We start from the raw sequence: 13917 nt of genomic DNA, 5'->3' as shown, positions 1-13917 counted from the left end.
GAGTAATGCGATTTATTATATTCATTATTTCTATACACGTTTCATATTAATTTATTATTATTATTTTTTATTTATTTTTTTTTTTTTTTTTTTGTTTCGCTTGTAACAGCAATATCTTTTAAATCACTAATTTCAATTTAATAATAATTATAAGAATGAAATTATATGAATTTCTTTCTTCTTTGATCTCACTACAAGTATTCAGATTATATGAAAAATTATTAAAATTATTTCTTTTTTTCAATAACAAGATAAACTATTATCAATTTATAATGTAGTTATATTAATTTAATTAACACAAGTTTACGGTTTAAAATCTAGTCCCATATTTTTTGAACATGATATTTGTAATAGAAGGTTTCAAGTTGTTATCTTTTAAACGATCAACCGTGGTCTCGCCGTCCATCGAAGTGGTCGACAGGCAATCACGCGATAAATAAAATAATACGTAACAAACTTTACTCGGCTAAGATAATATCTTTCGAGCGATTGTTATCGTAATAATTAATTACCTCTCAATCCGATTGTTATTGTCGGCAATGCTTACGTCGTCACTTAATATTCACGCTACAGCTGTATTATTATACAACTTTATTGCGGGCCCCGCCTTCGCGTGTTCGCTGTCAACGTAAACACAGGCGTGTGTTATAATATCAGTTGATGCGTTTCTCATCAATAATTTCGTTGCTGAGGCTTACCATCGACGTGCATTGTTATCGGTGAGTCGTCGTAGCTTTCATCGTCGTCGTGCTCACGTTATATCTGTCCGCCGGCAGTTTCCGTCTGGAAATGGATGCCGACGTCAAAGGGACGTGTGTTACACATTATTATTATTAATATAGTCGTTCTTATTATTGCTATCATAAACGTTCTTTTTGCTGTTGACCGCTCTACTGGTTATTGCGTACACGGCTACGTACTATGATTTGTAACCACCTTGTTGTCGCAGTACGATAACGCCATTTGTATTTATATATGTACTAGCAGACCCGGCGAACTCCGTTTCGCCACCAGATTCGTTTTATGTAACATTTCGTTTGGTGATTAAAAGATAAAGAAAAAAAATTTTTTTTGTTATATATTTGAAAAGGAAAATATTTATTTCATTTCACAACAGTAATAAATTCATTTCAATTACCTACTAAAATGAAGTGTTATTTAATTGTTTCATTGTAGTGCTCTTTGGTAAACCACATTTTTTGTTTTTTGGTCTGACGTTAACACAAACAAAGCGGATGGTTTCCCAACTCGTGAACACGCAACGTATAACTGTCCATGTGAAAAACAATGATTTTCCAAATTTATCCCGCAAACACTAAGCGATTGGCCTTGCGACTTATTAATTGTCATTGCGAACGCAAGGCGAACTGGGAATTGCAATCGTTTGAAGTCAAACGGAAGATCAGTCGGAATCATTGGTATTCGAGGAATACATACATTTTCACCTGCGTACTTTCCGTTAATAATGGTTGCCTCAATTAAATTCGGCATAAGTCTCTTTACCGAAAGTCGAGTACCGTTGCAAAGTCGCGGTGGATTCAAATTACGCAGTATCAAAATAACTGTACCAACTTTCAGTTGCAAGTTATGTGGTGGAAATCCTGGTATCTCCAGAGAGTTCAAAAACTCCGTTGGATAATTTACTACATCATCGGGATTTGTTATTGAATCAACGGATTTGTATGTCACCAAATCGCCAGCAATTTTTGATTGAATGGTGAAATTCAGTGCGTGGACATCATTATTCTTTGCTGCAAGAATTGCTCGTTGACTTAACCAAGCATAATTCTTATAATTCTCACTAATGTTTGGGAAAACATTTTCAATAAGAACTAATTGAGTGTCTACAAATCGGCAAAAGTCGTTGGTAAGAGTAATTAATCCAGATGTCGCATCAACTGGGACTTTTCCATTTCCAAGATCTAACAATTGTTTGGAAAATTGTGCAGCACTTTGATCATTTTGAAGTTGAACTCTCATATTAGTGGTTAGCGATAATGTTTTTACGTTATTCCATAAAGGTGATGCCTTTAGGCAAGCATTCAATTCATCTGCAGGCGTTCCACGGGGAACTACTGGCAACGTCTGCCTGAAATCGGCTGCCAACAATATCATCAAGCCGCCAAAGATGTTGTTATTTCTCTGAAGATCCTTCAGTGTGAAGTTAAGTGCTTCAAGTGATTTATTATGTGCCATTGTGCACTCATCCCAAACAATGAGCTTGCATTGCATTAACAATTTTCCCATTGCACTGGATCGGGAAATATTGCACGTTGGAGTATCAATTGTGTTTAAATTGAGTGGCAACTTAAGCGCAGAATGTGCAGTACGACCGCCATCTAGAAGAGTCGCCGCAATTCCAGATGATGCTAACGCCAAAGCTATGTCACATCTTGATCGAATAGTGGCCAAAATCAATGAAATGACAAATGTTTTCCCTGTTCCTCCAGGTGCATCCAGGAAGAATAGACCACCAGTATTATTGTCCACCGCTTGCATTAATGTTTTGTATACTTGTTTTTGCTGTTCATTCAGCAACGGAACATTATTTCTAACGAATTCCTGCAATGTATCAACATTGTATTGCAGCTCTCGATTTAATTCTTGGTTGAATGCATCGTGCATCGATCGATTTGGCGCAATCATTCCTACTTCAATCAGTAGCTTGTTTGCAATAGTCAAGCATTGATCCTCAATCAGAATCAATCCTTCATTGTAGATTTCATCGGTTATTTGGATGTCAGGATTATTCGTTTGAATACGCAAGCGATGCAAGATATCTTCACATATGGCGTCTTTGTATTTGTTCCATAACTGAATTGGTTGTGAAGGAAAACATGTGGTGATGATAATTGCGAACAGCGTTCGTATTTGGTACGCATTTGATGAAACAACTGAATCTGCAAGTGTTAAATCCCAATGAGAATCGTTCTCCAGCAAACCCAATAGTTGACATGCTTCTCGATATGTTTGGCATTGGTGGCCATTCACAGTTTTCAAATGCGCAAATGATTTCGGTCCACGTACATTTACTAACAGCAGTCGCAAATAAAAACATTCATCGTTTCTAGGATGAACAGTGTACATACGACCTAGTGCATCAGTTGAAAACACCTGTGGCCAGTCTGGAACTGGGGTTCCTTGTTTGCGACGTTGGAATTTCTTTGTTGATTGATTCCAAGTGTAATACTTGGGCATTTCAACGTACATCAGCGTCGCTGCGAATGGATCTGCTTCACACATTGCAAAGAAGCTAGTCAATGTTGTCGATGGTGGTCTCTCAGCTCGTTGTGCCGCATTAGCCTCAGTGAAGTAAACTCTTTGGCCATTTTCCAAATGCACTGCTAAATGTACAACTGTGGGATATCTTTCATGAATTTGAAATGACAATAATCGCCACAGTGCTTCATTAGTACTGACGTATCTGCCCATTTGGAAGTTGCTGATTTCGTCATTCACATTTTCCGACGCAATACCAAACACAGCCATGTCGCTGCCTTTTGTGACGTACTTGCACAAATATTTGATTGATTTGGCCGAATGACAACTCTCAACGTTTGCATGTGTTTCGAAAATTCGTGATAGCAGCGGACAATATGGTACAATGAATTCATTTCCGATCTCAATCTCTTGATTTTGAACTTTAACTTTGATAGTTCGACCGTTATCTTCTTTTGAACGCCGACGATAAACTGGATATCCATCGTTCCCTGTGACTGTTTCAGCAACTAACGGTCGCGGATATCGTTTTGTGCATTTTCCATCAGCCATGCAAGGCGATAATGGATTTAATGCACCGCACGGTCCATGCACCATCTGTGTCGTCACAATGTCGTGTAGACGGGGATCAGTGACTGGATCAGGAATTTCAGCTGATATGATGTCATCCACTTCATTTGAATGTAATTTGTTCAGCAACCAAATTAGGATATGAGCATGCGGTAGTCCACGCTTCTGCCATTCCACCGAGTACATATAACAACGTGTGTCACCAAAAACTCGATACTTAGTAAGCACATCCATCATAACCTTGAGTTTTTGCTGAAATACTCTGGCGATTATGTCATGGCGATCTTGCGGTTTTTTGACCCGGTTCCAACTCGCGTTCAATTTCCGTCCACTTCGGATTGCATGTGACCGTAATAAATAAATCCGGAGTTCCATAATTTCGCACGTACGTCATAGCGTCTTGAGCGTATTCGTGCATGTGGCGTGGGCTTCCGATATAAGTTGATGGGAGAATCGTCAGTCGTCCAATATTCTGAACATCACCATCTGAATGAATAGCATCACGCAAGTGTATATAGTCCTCAGATCGTAGCTTTGGCTGATTGAATCTGATGAACGCTAAACGTTCGGTCTCGACTTTGACATACATGTCGACAGCGAATTGCTGGAATAGCCGACCGCACTTCAGAATGACATTCTCCTCATGTGTACGAATCATCATACGATACGCATAGTAATTCATTGCGCTTAGATTTTTATTATTCGTTGATACTCCTGAAAATGCAAAATTAAATGAATTGTTAATGGAAACCAATAAAAGTAATAATGGAAATAATTAGTGTGTGAATATTGTACCTGTAATTGGATCGACCATCTTCAACGTGATGTCGTATCCGTCTTGCCCTTGCCAATAAATGATTGGATATTGTAACGCATCGTACAAACGATGTGTCTCGTTTACACGATGCATGATATTGCTTCTTCGCTGAACGACAATGTCTCGTGATTTAGTTGGATCGCCAACAATAATTGCAGCAACATCATTAACGGTGGGTGCATTGAATCTTCGCACATGTTCACCTGTTGGAGTACAATCCGCTCTTATGACAAATTTGTGCGTATCCGATGGCATTCGTTCCAATGCTGTTTTGAACATATTAACCACAGCATTATTAGCGTGAAAAAATGCTTGCAACTGTTCAATAATTCGTCTCTTTAACTGTTGTGCTCCCTGTATATTGCACCGCACGTTCAGCTGATCTGGTGTTGGCACCATTGAACCATGCAAATGATATATTTGACCTTGTATCTGTAATTGCAAATAATCATTAAAATTTGTTCATGAATACATTGTAAATCGTGTGATGGTGTAGTGTGTGGTGTATATGAAGTTGTTATGTGTTGCAATTATGTGTTGGTTATGTGTGTTGTATCTTTTACCTTGCAAGTCGGCATGAAGCCGCCTTCTCGAATGATATTAGCTCCAAAGGAAGTCATGCGAAAGCAGTTATTGTATTCAAGGATGTGTTGAAGAAAATGGCTGGAATCGGGATCACTTCCATCAAACAATGTTTTCAGTGGCTGTGGTGGTGTAAGTAATGGATCCAGTTTGACTTTTCTACTTGCGCAGCACAATCCAACCGTTTCTCTTTTGAACTTTACCGCATTGCAATATCGGCATATAGTCGTCATTCGTCCAATATCCAAATTTTCATCATCACTGTAGTTCGCAGTGGGATCATATTGGAATGCCAAGCGATTGTATGATGCCAATGATCTTCGTGTGCTCACGCGATGTCTCAATCGGTCATTTTCTCTTATTATATTTTTTCTTTCTTCTCTTAAGTTCCTTGAATAGACTTGTTGCTAGCTTGCATGTCTTGTGCGGCGGCCGATGTTCGCACGTCGTTCTCTAGGCATTTTGGACTATGGACAGAGTGTTGAATTTAACTTCAAATGCACGATCCACATAATTTACACTGAGCTTAAATGAAATTAACTGAGCAGAGAATAATGACTATCTATCACACACTTTATCACGCACCGTTGCTATTGGTTTGAAGTACATGCTATGTATAATAGATGGCGCTGTATGTGAAAAACGATTTCCCCACTTTTCTGTTGAATTTTTCCTGAATTTTCCAGAATTTTCTTTGCTATAAACCTCACGGAGCCCAAGACCTTTCCAACGAATGCAAAACCGTGGAAATCGGTTCGTGCGTTCTGGAGTTATAGCGTCAGGGAGGAAAACCGGACTTATTTTTATATAATAAGAGAAGATACACACATGAACCAGCATGGTTATGCAGCTTCGTTATCCGCATCTCGAATATTTCGCGTATAAAACAACAAACTTCAAACCGCCCTACTCGAACAATAGTACACGCATTCCAACGCTGCTCTTGACAATCGGCATATTATTTTAAAAAATATATAATTAAAGGCACAAAAGAAAAAAAAATGAACAATACTATTTATTTTTTGCCATATTTCTATCACCAAACAACGTGTGAAAACGTGTAATATCCTATGATAAGGCACGTTTTGTTACGGTGAATAATTTGTAACGCATTAATCACTTGTCCAAATTAATAAGTGATCGAATCGTAGTAAATATATGTATTCACAAATAAACTCCAGCCCAAGTCTTGACACTCATTAAATACCATCACTCCAATCCCCGTTTTAAAACTTATATGACGTGCTATACATGTCAAACATATTAAACCGTTTATCCAGAGCCACAGACTGTTCGAATGTAATTTTCAAAGGTGTATCGCGCGTTTAAAACACAGATCAATGGTAAATTGGCCTATAATGATTTGCCAAGAAGATATTAGCAAAACAGAACGTTATTTTTATGCGTATGATCGGGAAAAAATCGAGCATACATAAGCTGCTGGTGAAATTTAAAGTAGGCCTATTTGTTGCGCCTGCACTTTTCCAATCACAATAATGCCTCAAACCGCCACTGTTCCGTCCGTGATAAATACATTTCTATGCGTAACCGGTCGTTTGCGGTTATTTGCGTTTCGCATATGTGGTTTGTGAAACATGACGTTTATTGTGACGTGACACTGAAGATCACGCATTACCTGAAACGCACGAGATTAAACTCTCAGCACGAACGATAACTGTACTAATTCAACCTGCAGCAGTATGTTTTGAAACGGTATTAAAAATCAATAAGCAACCTTTGTATGTAAGGCCTTATAAACGTGACTATAAAACTATAATATGTCTATATATACGTTATACGAATATAAAAATGTATATTAATTCTAAATAATATTATGTATACAATTCTTACTAAAAACGATCTATATATACTATCACTAAATACTTGATTATATAACCATAAAATAAACTTGGTATAAATTCCGTATTTTAAGATCAAAAAAAAAGTAATATATGTAATACATATGCAATGTATATATAGTTCAATTTATCATAATATTTTTTTTGGACAAACGGTCCAGCAACGAAAACAATGTTAAATGAATTGTCGAAATTCGACTAAACATTTTGGCGTATTTGGACAGGTTCACTGTGATACAATATTGTAAAAAAGTATTAATATATCGCATTGCACAAAAATGTTCCTGCTGGAAAAAATTGTCATAAGAAAAAAAATGTTGGAACAAAATAATTATTTGATCGATATAATACAAATATATATTAGAAATCGTGACTTTATATAATTTAAAAACTAAGCTAAAAACTACATGAATATAAAATGCTCATTATTTAAGCGTGGAAAAATTTATCAGCTACATAACAAGCTCTTACTCAGCTTACAGATCAGAGCAAGTGAGTCATTCAGGAACCTTTGTAGAGGAATTATAAAAATTGAAAAGAAAAACTGTGATTTCAGATAACTCTACTTTACCCGGATTTTTATTTTCATATAAAATTCGTTTCTAATCGATCATTTGGAAGAGTAAGTTAAAAGTAAGTTATCGTTTTAAATCCTAAAAGTGATTAATCATCACAATTTTAAAACGATTCCGTGTGGGCGCACACCGATGGTTTTGGCCACAAATTCTCATGTTTTTGCTTTCATGAACATTTCTCTCATGGAATACACAAGTAATACCAACAATAAATTATCTTTACTTAATATGAGTAAAATTCGTTTATAATTGTTCGTCCTCTTCAAATCTACTATTTACATTATACTCAATTCGTGATTTTCATAGCCATCATTTTCAACTGATCTCCAAAAAACCGTTCACGTATTATTTTTTTACGTTGTATATTATTTTGGATGAATCGTATGATCAGATGATCGAGTAGCTCCATGCAACGGTAATATGACGTGACACTGTGAGCCTATGAAGAGCATATGAGAAGGAACGCGATAGGCATAGATGGCTTTGACCGATAAAAACGAAACGTGTTCTACGGATACGTCCTGCAAACGGTGTCCAGGTAAAACGTTAAAAAACTTAGTAATTAAACATGAATCACAGTAAACAATGATATATTTTAATAAATTCAAAATTCAAAATTGAACCGTGGAAACCTCTATACAAGGAGATTTTTGCATGTTTTCCGCGTGTGTAAAATTCCCGCTCCAAATATATAAAATAAAATACCGCACTAACTACATTATTATTTAATTTATTTAATATTTACTACAAAATATATATAAATTAGGTAAGTATACAGAACAGATTTTATTTTAATATGAAAACACAATTTTTTAAAATTTACAGTTTTTTTACCAATAATTAATAAGAAAATACATTGTTAAAATATACCGCTGCCTCCATAATAATTAATCGCATCCAAAGTATAACTTGTACCTCAGAATGTTGCAATAACCAAATAAAAAGTTTAATTAATCGAAACTAAACTGTAAAAACATTTGCGTTTAACCGTGCGTGGGTTATTTAGGGCAAAAAATATAAATCGATTGTTTTCGTTTTCAACTCGTGGATGATGCAACAGCCGAGCGGCTTTGGTTCGGCTTTTTCATTGCGATGTCATCGTGTGCTGACGGCGTTTCGACGTATAAAAACGATTTCGTAGCAACGGAATAACGTGTTATCGATGTGCATAATTTTCGGACGTTTTAATTGGCTCGGCCGTGATTTATACGGAATTTTAAATAATTGCAAACGCTTGCTTTCGCCCGTCTGAATTTCGTCCCGGAAAGAACCATTTGGACCGACAATAAAATACGAAAGCGCATCAATGAATTCCAATCCACTGCCAGTCGCCCTTCCTGCGAAATACTCAATTGATTATAAATGATCGTCCGGTCTCGATACGGTCGATTGGTCAGGTCGCCGCCGAGACGGGATGTCCTCTTGTCGGTGAAATACGATATTGAGTTCAATTCGTTCTTTCTGGACGACTGAGCGTTGTGTCGGCACTACAGAAAACACGATTATACGACTGCCAAGAATCGTTGCGCACGAGAATAAACTCTGTGTCACCTGATTTATTGATAAAATATGGATCTTTTATTTAATTTTTTCTAATTTAATGAGCCTTTGTCAATAACGCTTTACGGCTCGACAATTATATAAAATATATCATATAATAAATTATTTACTAACTCGATAATATTTTATTAAAAATTATCATAAAAAATACGTATAATTTGACAATTATTGTCAAATTTTGCGTGTTATTCTATTATTGAATTAATATCGTTTTGAAAGACGAGCAACTGTTTTTTTAAGCGAGCTCATAGGTTTTCGTACAAATCACTATACTATTCGTAACTGTATATTCAAGATTATGACTTCCTTAGATATGAAAAGATTTCATCTATCCCCCCTTTGGAGTGCAGGTGGCAGGCTAAGTTCCTTTTACCAATTCGGAAATACGTATAAAAATAAATCTCAATTTTTTCTATATCATTCTCTATCGCACGTTTAGTAGTATTTCCCTAACTTCCCTACACGGAATGGTATATGACCATGAAGATAACTTCTTTAAAAGCATATTACACGTTTTAATACAAACCATATTAGTTTTTACTTAACGATTATTTAGCACACTCTACCAAACCCCGAAAAAAATACCATAGATAAAGCCCCGTGCTCAATCGTCTGCTATCCGATTTTTTTACGACGGGTGCTCATGTAGGTCCGTGAAGTTGAAGGAGCATGCGGTGACACTCACATGAGAAGTTCGGTGAAAAATAAATGCTGGTTCAACTGCGTTTATTTCAGACTTAATTTTCCAAGCGAGAGAGGAATATCAAAAATGTATATAAGCAGCAGTTAGTATGGTATACGAATGCAAAATGTGGGCCACGGGGATACTTATTTATCTCCGGATGTTCAATACTTCTCCTAAGAAAAACCCCTTAAAATAATCAGAGGATCAAGCGTAACTTAACCGCTACGTGCATGGATATAATTTAATACGCTTACATCAGAGTTCGGGACACGATAATATAATAAAGTCTTTATTACATTCATTCGAATGGTATATTATATACAGTGGAACCTCGATAAGTCGAACCTCGATAAGTCGAAAACCTTGATAAGTCGAAAAAATTCCGTCCCCTTGCGAAAACCTCGATTATTCGAAAAAAAAACTATAGATAACTCGAACATTCTGTGCTCCGAATATGACGGATAATGACAGATAATTTTATAAACATTTGTCTAATCGGCAAACGTTTGACGATTTTGTTAAAATCGACCATGACGTTGCCGTTTCTGGTATTCTGGCAGACGACGATATAACTGACTCCGTCCGTGGCACTGAAGATGTTGATGACATCGAAGAAGCATCATCTGAGCCTGTGCATCGTGTTTCAATGAAGCAAGCAACAGCAGCCCTCATATTGCTAAGGACATTCACCGAACAATTGAGTAATGTGGACGATAAAGTGTACTCTGCTTTAAATGTAATAGAAAATACAATTGATAATAGTAAATCTCAAAATTTAAGTCAAAGTAAAATAATAAATTATCTTTTATAAAGTTGCAACACATGTTTTATTATATTTTTTTGTAATAATTTTTTTAAATAATCTTTATAATCACATTTTTTTACATTGTATATACATATATACTAAGTACATAATAATTAAAAACTTTAATACATACATACATTTTTAAAACTCTTTAAGTCGAATTTTTTTTCGAAAACCTTGATAAGTCGAAAAAATTGCATTTCCCTTGAATTTCGACTTATCGAGGTTCCACTGTATATATATTACGGTAACAGTACGAATACCGGTGAAACCTAGGATTTACCGGTAAAATCTAGAATATGCATTATTGTTTGGTCAAACCCCGAATGATTTTAGCAGTTCGGGCTTTTACCAACGAGTTTTAGTAAATCTTAGGATTAACAATCAATGATTATAAAAGTTCGAAATTATATATTTTTTCCAATTCTGTGATAATTCTTACCTATATAAATTGACTCAATATTAAAATTTTCGAATATGTTATTAACTCCATACATAATACGGTTTCTACCTACATGGTCTGTTGCAATATGAGCATAATATACTGAACATAATAATTCAATTTTTTTTCATGTAAATGTGAATATTATCTCATTAGCTTATTGTGCATGTAGCATAGATTATTAATTTTCTTAATAAAAAAAAAAAAAAATAATAATTCATAACTTTGAAGTCATCATTCATCGGAACAGTCAGTTTTTTTTCACCAGTAATATTAACAATATCAAACCGTTTAATTTGCCAATAGTGAATTGTTTTTTCACATTAACATATTTAGCTACTTTAACTTCTCTTAAATATATATTATATTTTTCCTCAGTTAAATAAAAAATATTTTTGTTATTTTTTAACTCCATAACACCATTTAAAATTTCATAAAATCGTATTGTAAGCGACATATTGAATACTGTGTATACTTGTAATACTAACCACGATAGTTATAAAACGAATACTGCTCATAAAATAACTTCCTGCAATTGGCTCCGGTATCAATTTATTAAATTAATCTTCTAATAAATCCGTTCCAAACCTTAATGATTGAAGACACAATGATTAAAACTTTTATTATAATTCATATCACAGTTAGAAATTAATTTAAATCTATTGATAACAACACAAATGCACAAGATTAAATACAAGTAATAATTATCACAGAATTGAAAAAAATATATAATTTCGGACTTTTATAACCATTGATTGTTAATCCTAAGATTTACCAAAACTTTTTAGTAATATTCCGAACTTCTAAAATCATTCGGGGTTTAACCATACAACAATGCATATCCTAGGTTTTACCGAAAACAATTGGTAAATGTCCGAATTTCGGACATTCACCGATCACAGTAAATAAAACCTAGGGCTTACCGGTAAATCCTAGGTTTCACCGGTATTCGTACTATTACCGTAACATACACACGCACTATATTACAGTATATTATATATATATATTATATTGATCATATTATATATGGGTGTAATAATAGGAATGTATATAAACCAAACACGAAGAAGATTTCTAGGACTTGACGTACAATCACGCACGTCTTACGACCGCGCGCACACAATTGTACAACGCAGAGGAAGCGGTTGTTTTTTTTTTATTATTCTTTTGAATTTATTACCACAGTTGGTGTGTAACGAGGGCTCACGGGCATATTAAGTGCGGTTTTGTGTAGCGATTTAATTGTCTTTCATCCCTCTGCCCTCTGCCGTCGTCCTGTCTCAAGCTACACGTTATTTTCACTCGCCCTCACGGCACGGGTATAAGCTGCGCGCTCGCCGCAGTTTTTCTTTTTGTCTCTGAAAAGTTATCAAAACAATGCGACACGCAGTAGCCGCACGCACGCTAACCGACTACCCGCATACATGTACATAAATAAATATATATATATATAATGTTTCGAGATACGACGAAGTGGTAAGGGAGTAGTGAAACAACACGCGGTCGGCACACGAACGAATGTAACGCGAAAACGTCACGTACTGCACCACCTCGGGCATGACACCACGTTCTTTGTGGATAAGTCTTCTGGTCTTCGTCAAGGTTATAACACGTCAGTGGATCCGGTCACGAAAACTGGTTTTCGATCCTCCTCGACGATTCAATCGCAAACGTTATAGTTTCTAGCACGACCTATTCGCTTTTGTCCTCGGAACCGAACACGGTACCACCTCAATCGTCAATTTTCTTGAATCTTTCTAGACTACACGGAAACAGTATTGTTCATCTCGTGGCGTGTTTCGTCACGACCGTGAAGAAACGTCTTAGGGCACAAAATGGTTATTCCGAACGAGATAATCATTATTGTTCGGTCGAAGTTCGCGATCGACTGTCGGAATCGTTCGCCCGCGTGATTAGTCCGATCGTATTTTAATCGCACGCGTTTCCATTCAGTCCTATTTAACGTCTCAAAAAACATTAATTTAATACAAAATGAAGAAAAAAAGTAATAGAAAAAAAAAGATATTACGCGGTGAATAGTGGCCGTGAAAAAACGTATTTCTCCGTTGGACGCAAACGGCAACGATGATTTTTACCGCCCGATATCCGCCACCGCCTTCTCGTTACCTCTCTGTATAATGGATTCATAAAGTATGCCAAAAACGCATTAAGGTCATCTCTTGCGGTTCCGTTTAAGCACGCTCTATTTCGGGCCGCCGCTGCGCCGAGATAGAATTCGATTTATATGCGCAACACCAGAGAGTTTAATAATAATAAAATTAATGATTTTCACCTATATATATAAGTATATGATGTAAACACTTGGCACGTCCGGTGTTAGTGGTGGCTAGATTCGTGGACGGTGCGAAGGGATGAGAGGAAGAGAGGAAATGAGCAACAACGACGGAGGTCGGTGGCACGTAACCACCGTTCACAGTTCAATAACGGGAATTGTAACGAGCGGTGTGTGTTGCAAATACATTTTCTGACAAAAAAAAAAAAAAAAACTACATCCTTGTACTTGGCAATCGTGGTTGCCTTCGTAGATTTTCTCGGCTCTTGATCTTCATAATAATAACCCTGCTTAATTTACAAAGGGCTCAGTCCGTATACTTTATAGTAAATAATAATACTATACCTCTCCTCACACCGTTGCACATATGAATTTTGACCGAATATGTGTGTGGAAAGGGAAAGAAGTTAAATGTATACATTATATAGTTAACAAAAATATAACTGTTAGTATTTGTAATTTAAATACCTTTCACATATTAGAAAGTCATTATTTCCATAACATGTTTGG

The 13917-nt window shown here is 35.9% G+C and overlaps 2 protein-coding genes across 2 annotated transcripts; both read right to left on the bottom strand.

The window, feature by feature from the left end:
- Positions 1-1147: 1147 nt before the first annotated feature.
- LOC112680703 lies at positions 1148-4023 on the bottom strand. The gene has a single exon (XM_025550883.1). It carries the CDS (start codon positions 4021-4023, stop codon positions 1168-1170), a length of 2856 nt encoding a protein of 951 aa, XP_025406668.1. The 3' UTR covers positions 1148-1167.
- Positions 4024-4063: 40 nt separating this feature from the next.
- Positions 4064-5589, bottom strand: LOC112680702. The gene is made up of 3 exons (XM_025550882.1): positions 5170-5589; positions 4585-5038; positions 4064-4503 (listed from the first exon to the last, which is right to left on the bottom strand). Exons 1-3 carry the CDS (start codon positions 5419-5421, stop codon positions 4064-4066), a joined length of 1146 nt encoding a protein of 381 aa, XP_025406667.1. The 5' UTR covers positions 5422-5589.
- Positions 5590-13917: the final 8328 nt, after the last annotated feature.

Source organism: Sipha flava, unplaced genomic scaffold, assembly GCF_003268045.1.
Source record: "Sipha flava isolate LNK unplaced genomic scaffold, YSA_version1 179_pilon_pilon, whole genome shotgun sequence".
Lineage (NCBI taxonomy): Eukaryota > Metazoa > Arthropoda > Insecta > Hemiptera > Aphididae > Sipha > Sipha flava.
Note: the sequence above shows the minus strand (reverse complement) of the source record. Positions and strands in the feature narration are given on the sequence as shown.

Excerpts from the sequence above, each read along its gene's own strand:
- LOC112680703 (XM_025550883.1), bottom strand. The coding sequence starts at position 4,023 with ATGGATGTGCTTACTAAGTATCGAGTTTTTGGTGACACACGTTGTTAT.
- LOC112680702 (XM_025550882.1), bottom strand. The coding sequence starts at position 5,421 with ATGACGACTATATGCCGATATTGCAATGCGGTAAAGTTCAAAAGAGAA. Across the intron at positions 5,039-5,169 it reads GCTTCATGCCGACTTGCAAG|ATACAAGGTCAAATATATCA; the intron begins GTAAAAGATACA and ends TTGCAATTACAG. Across the intron at positions 4,504-4,584 it reads GATGGTCGATCCAATTACAG|GAGTATCAACGAATAATAAA; the intron begins GTACAATATTCA and ends TTGCATTTTCAG.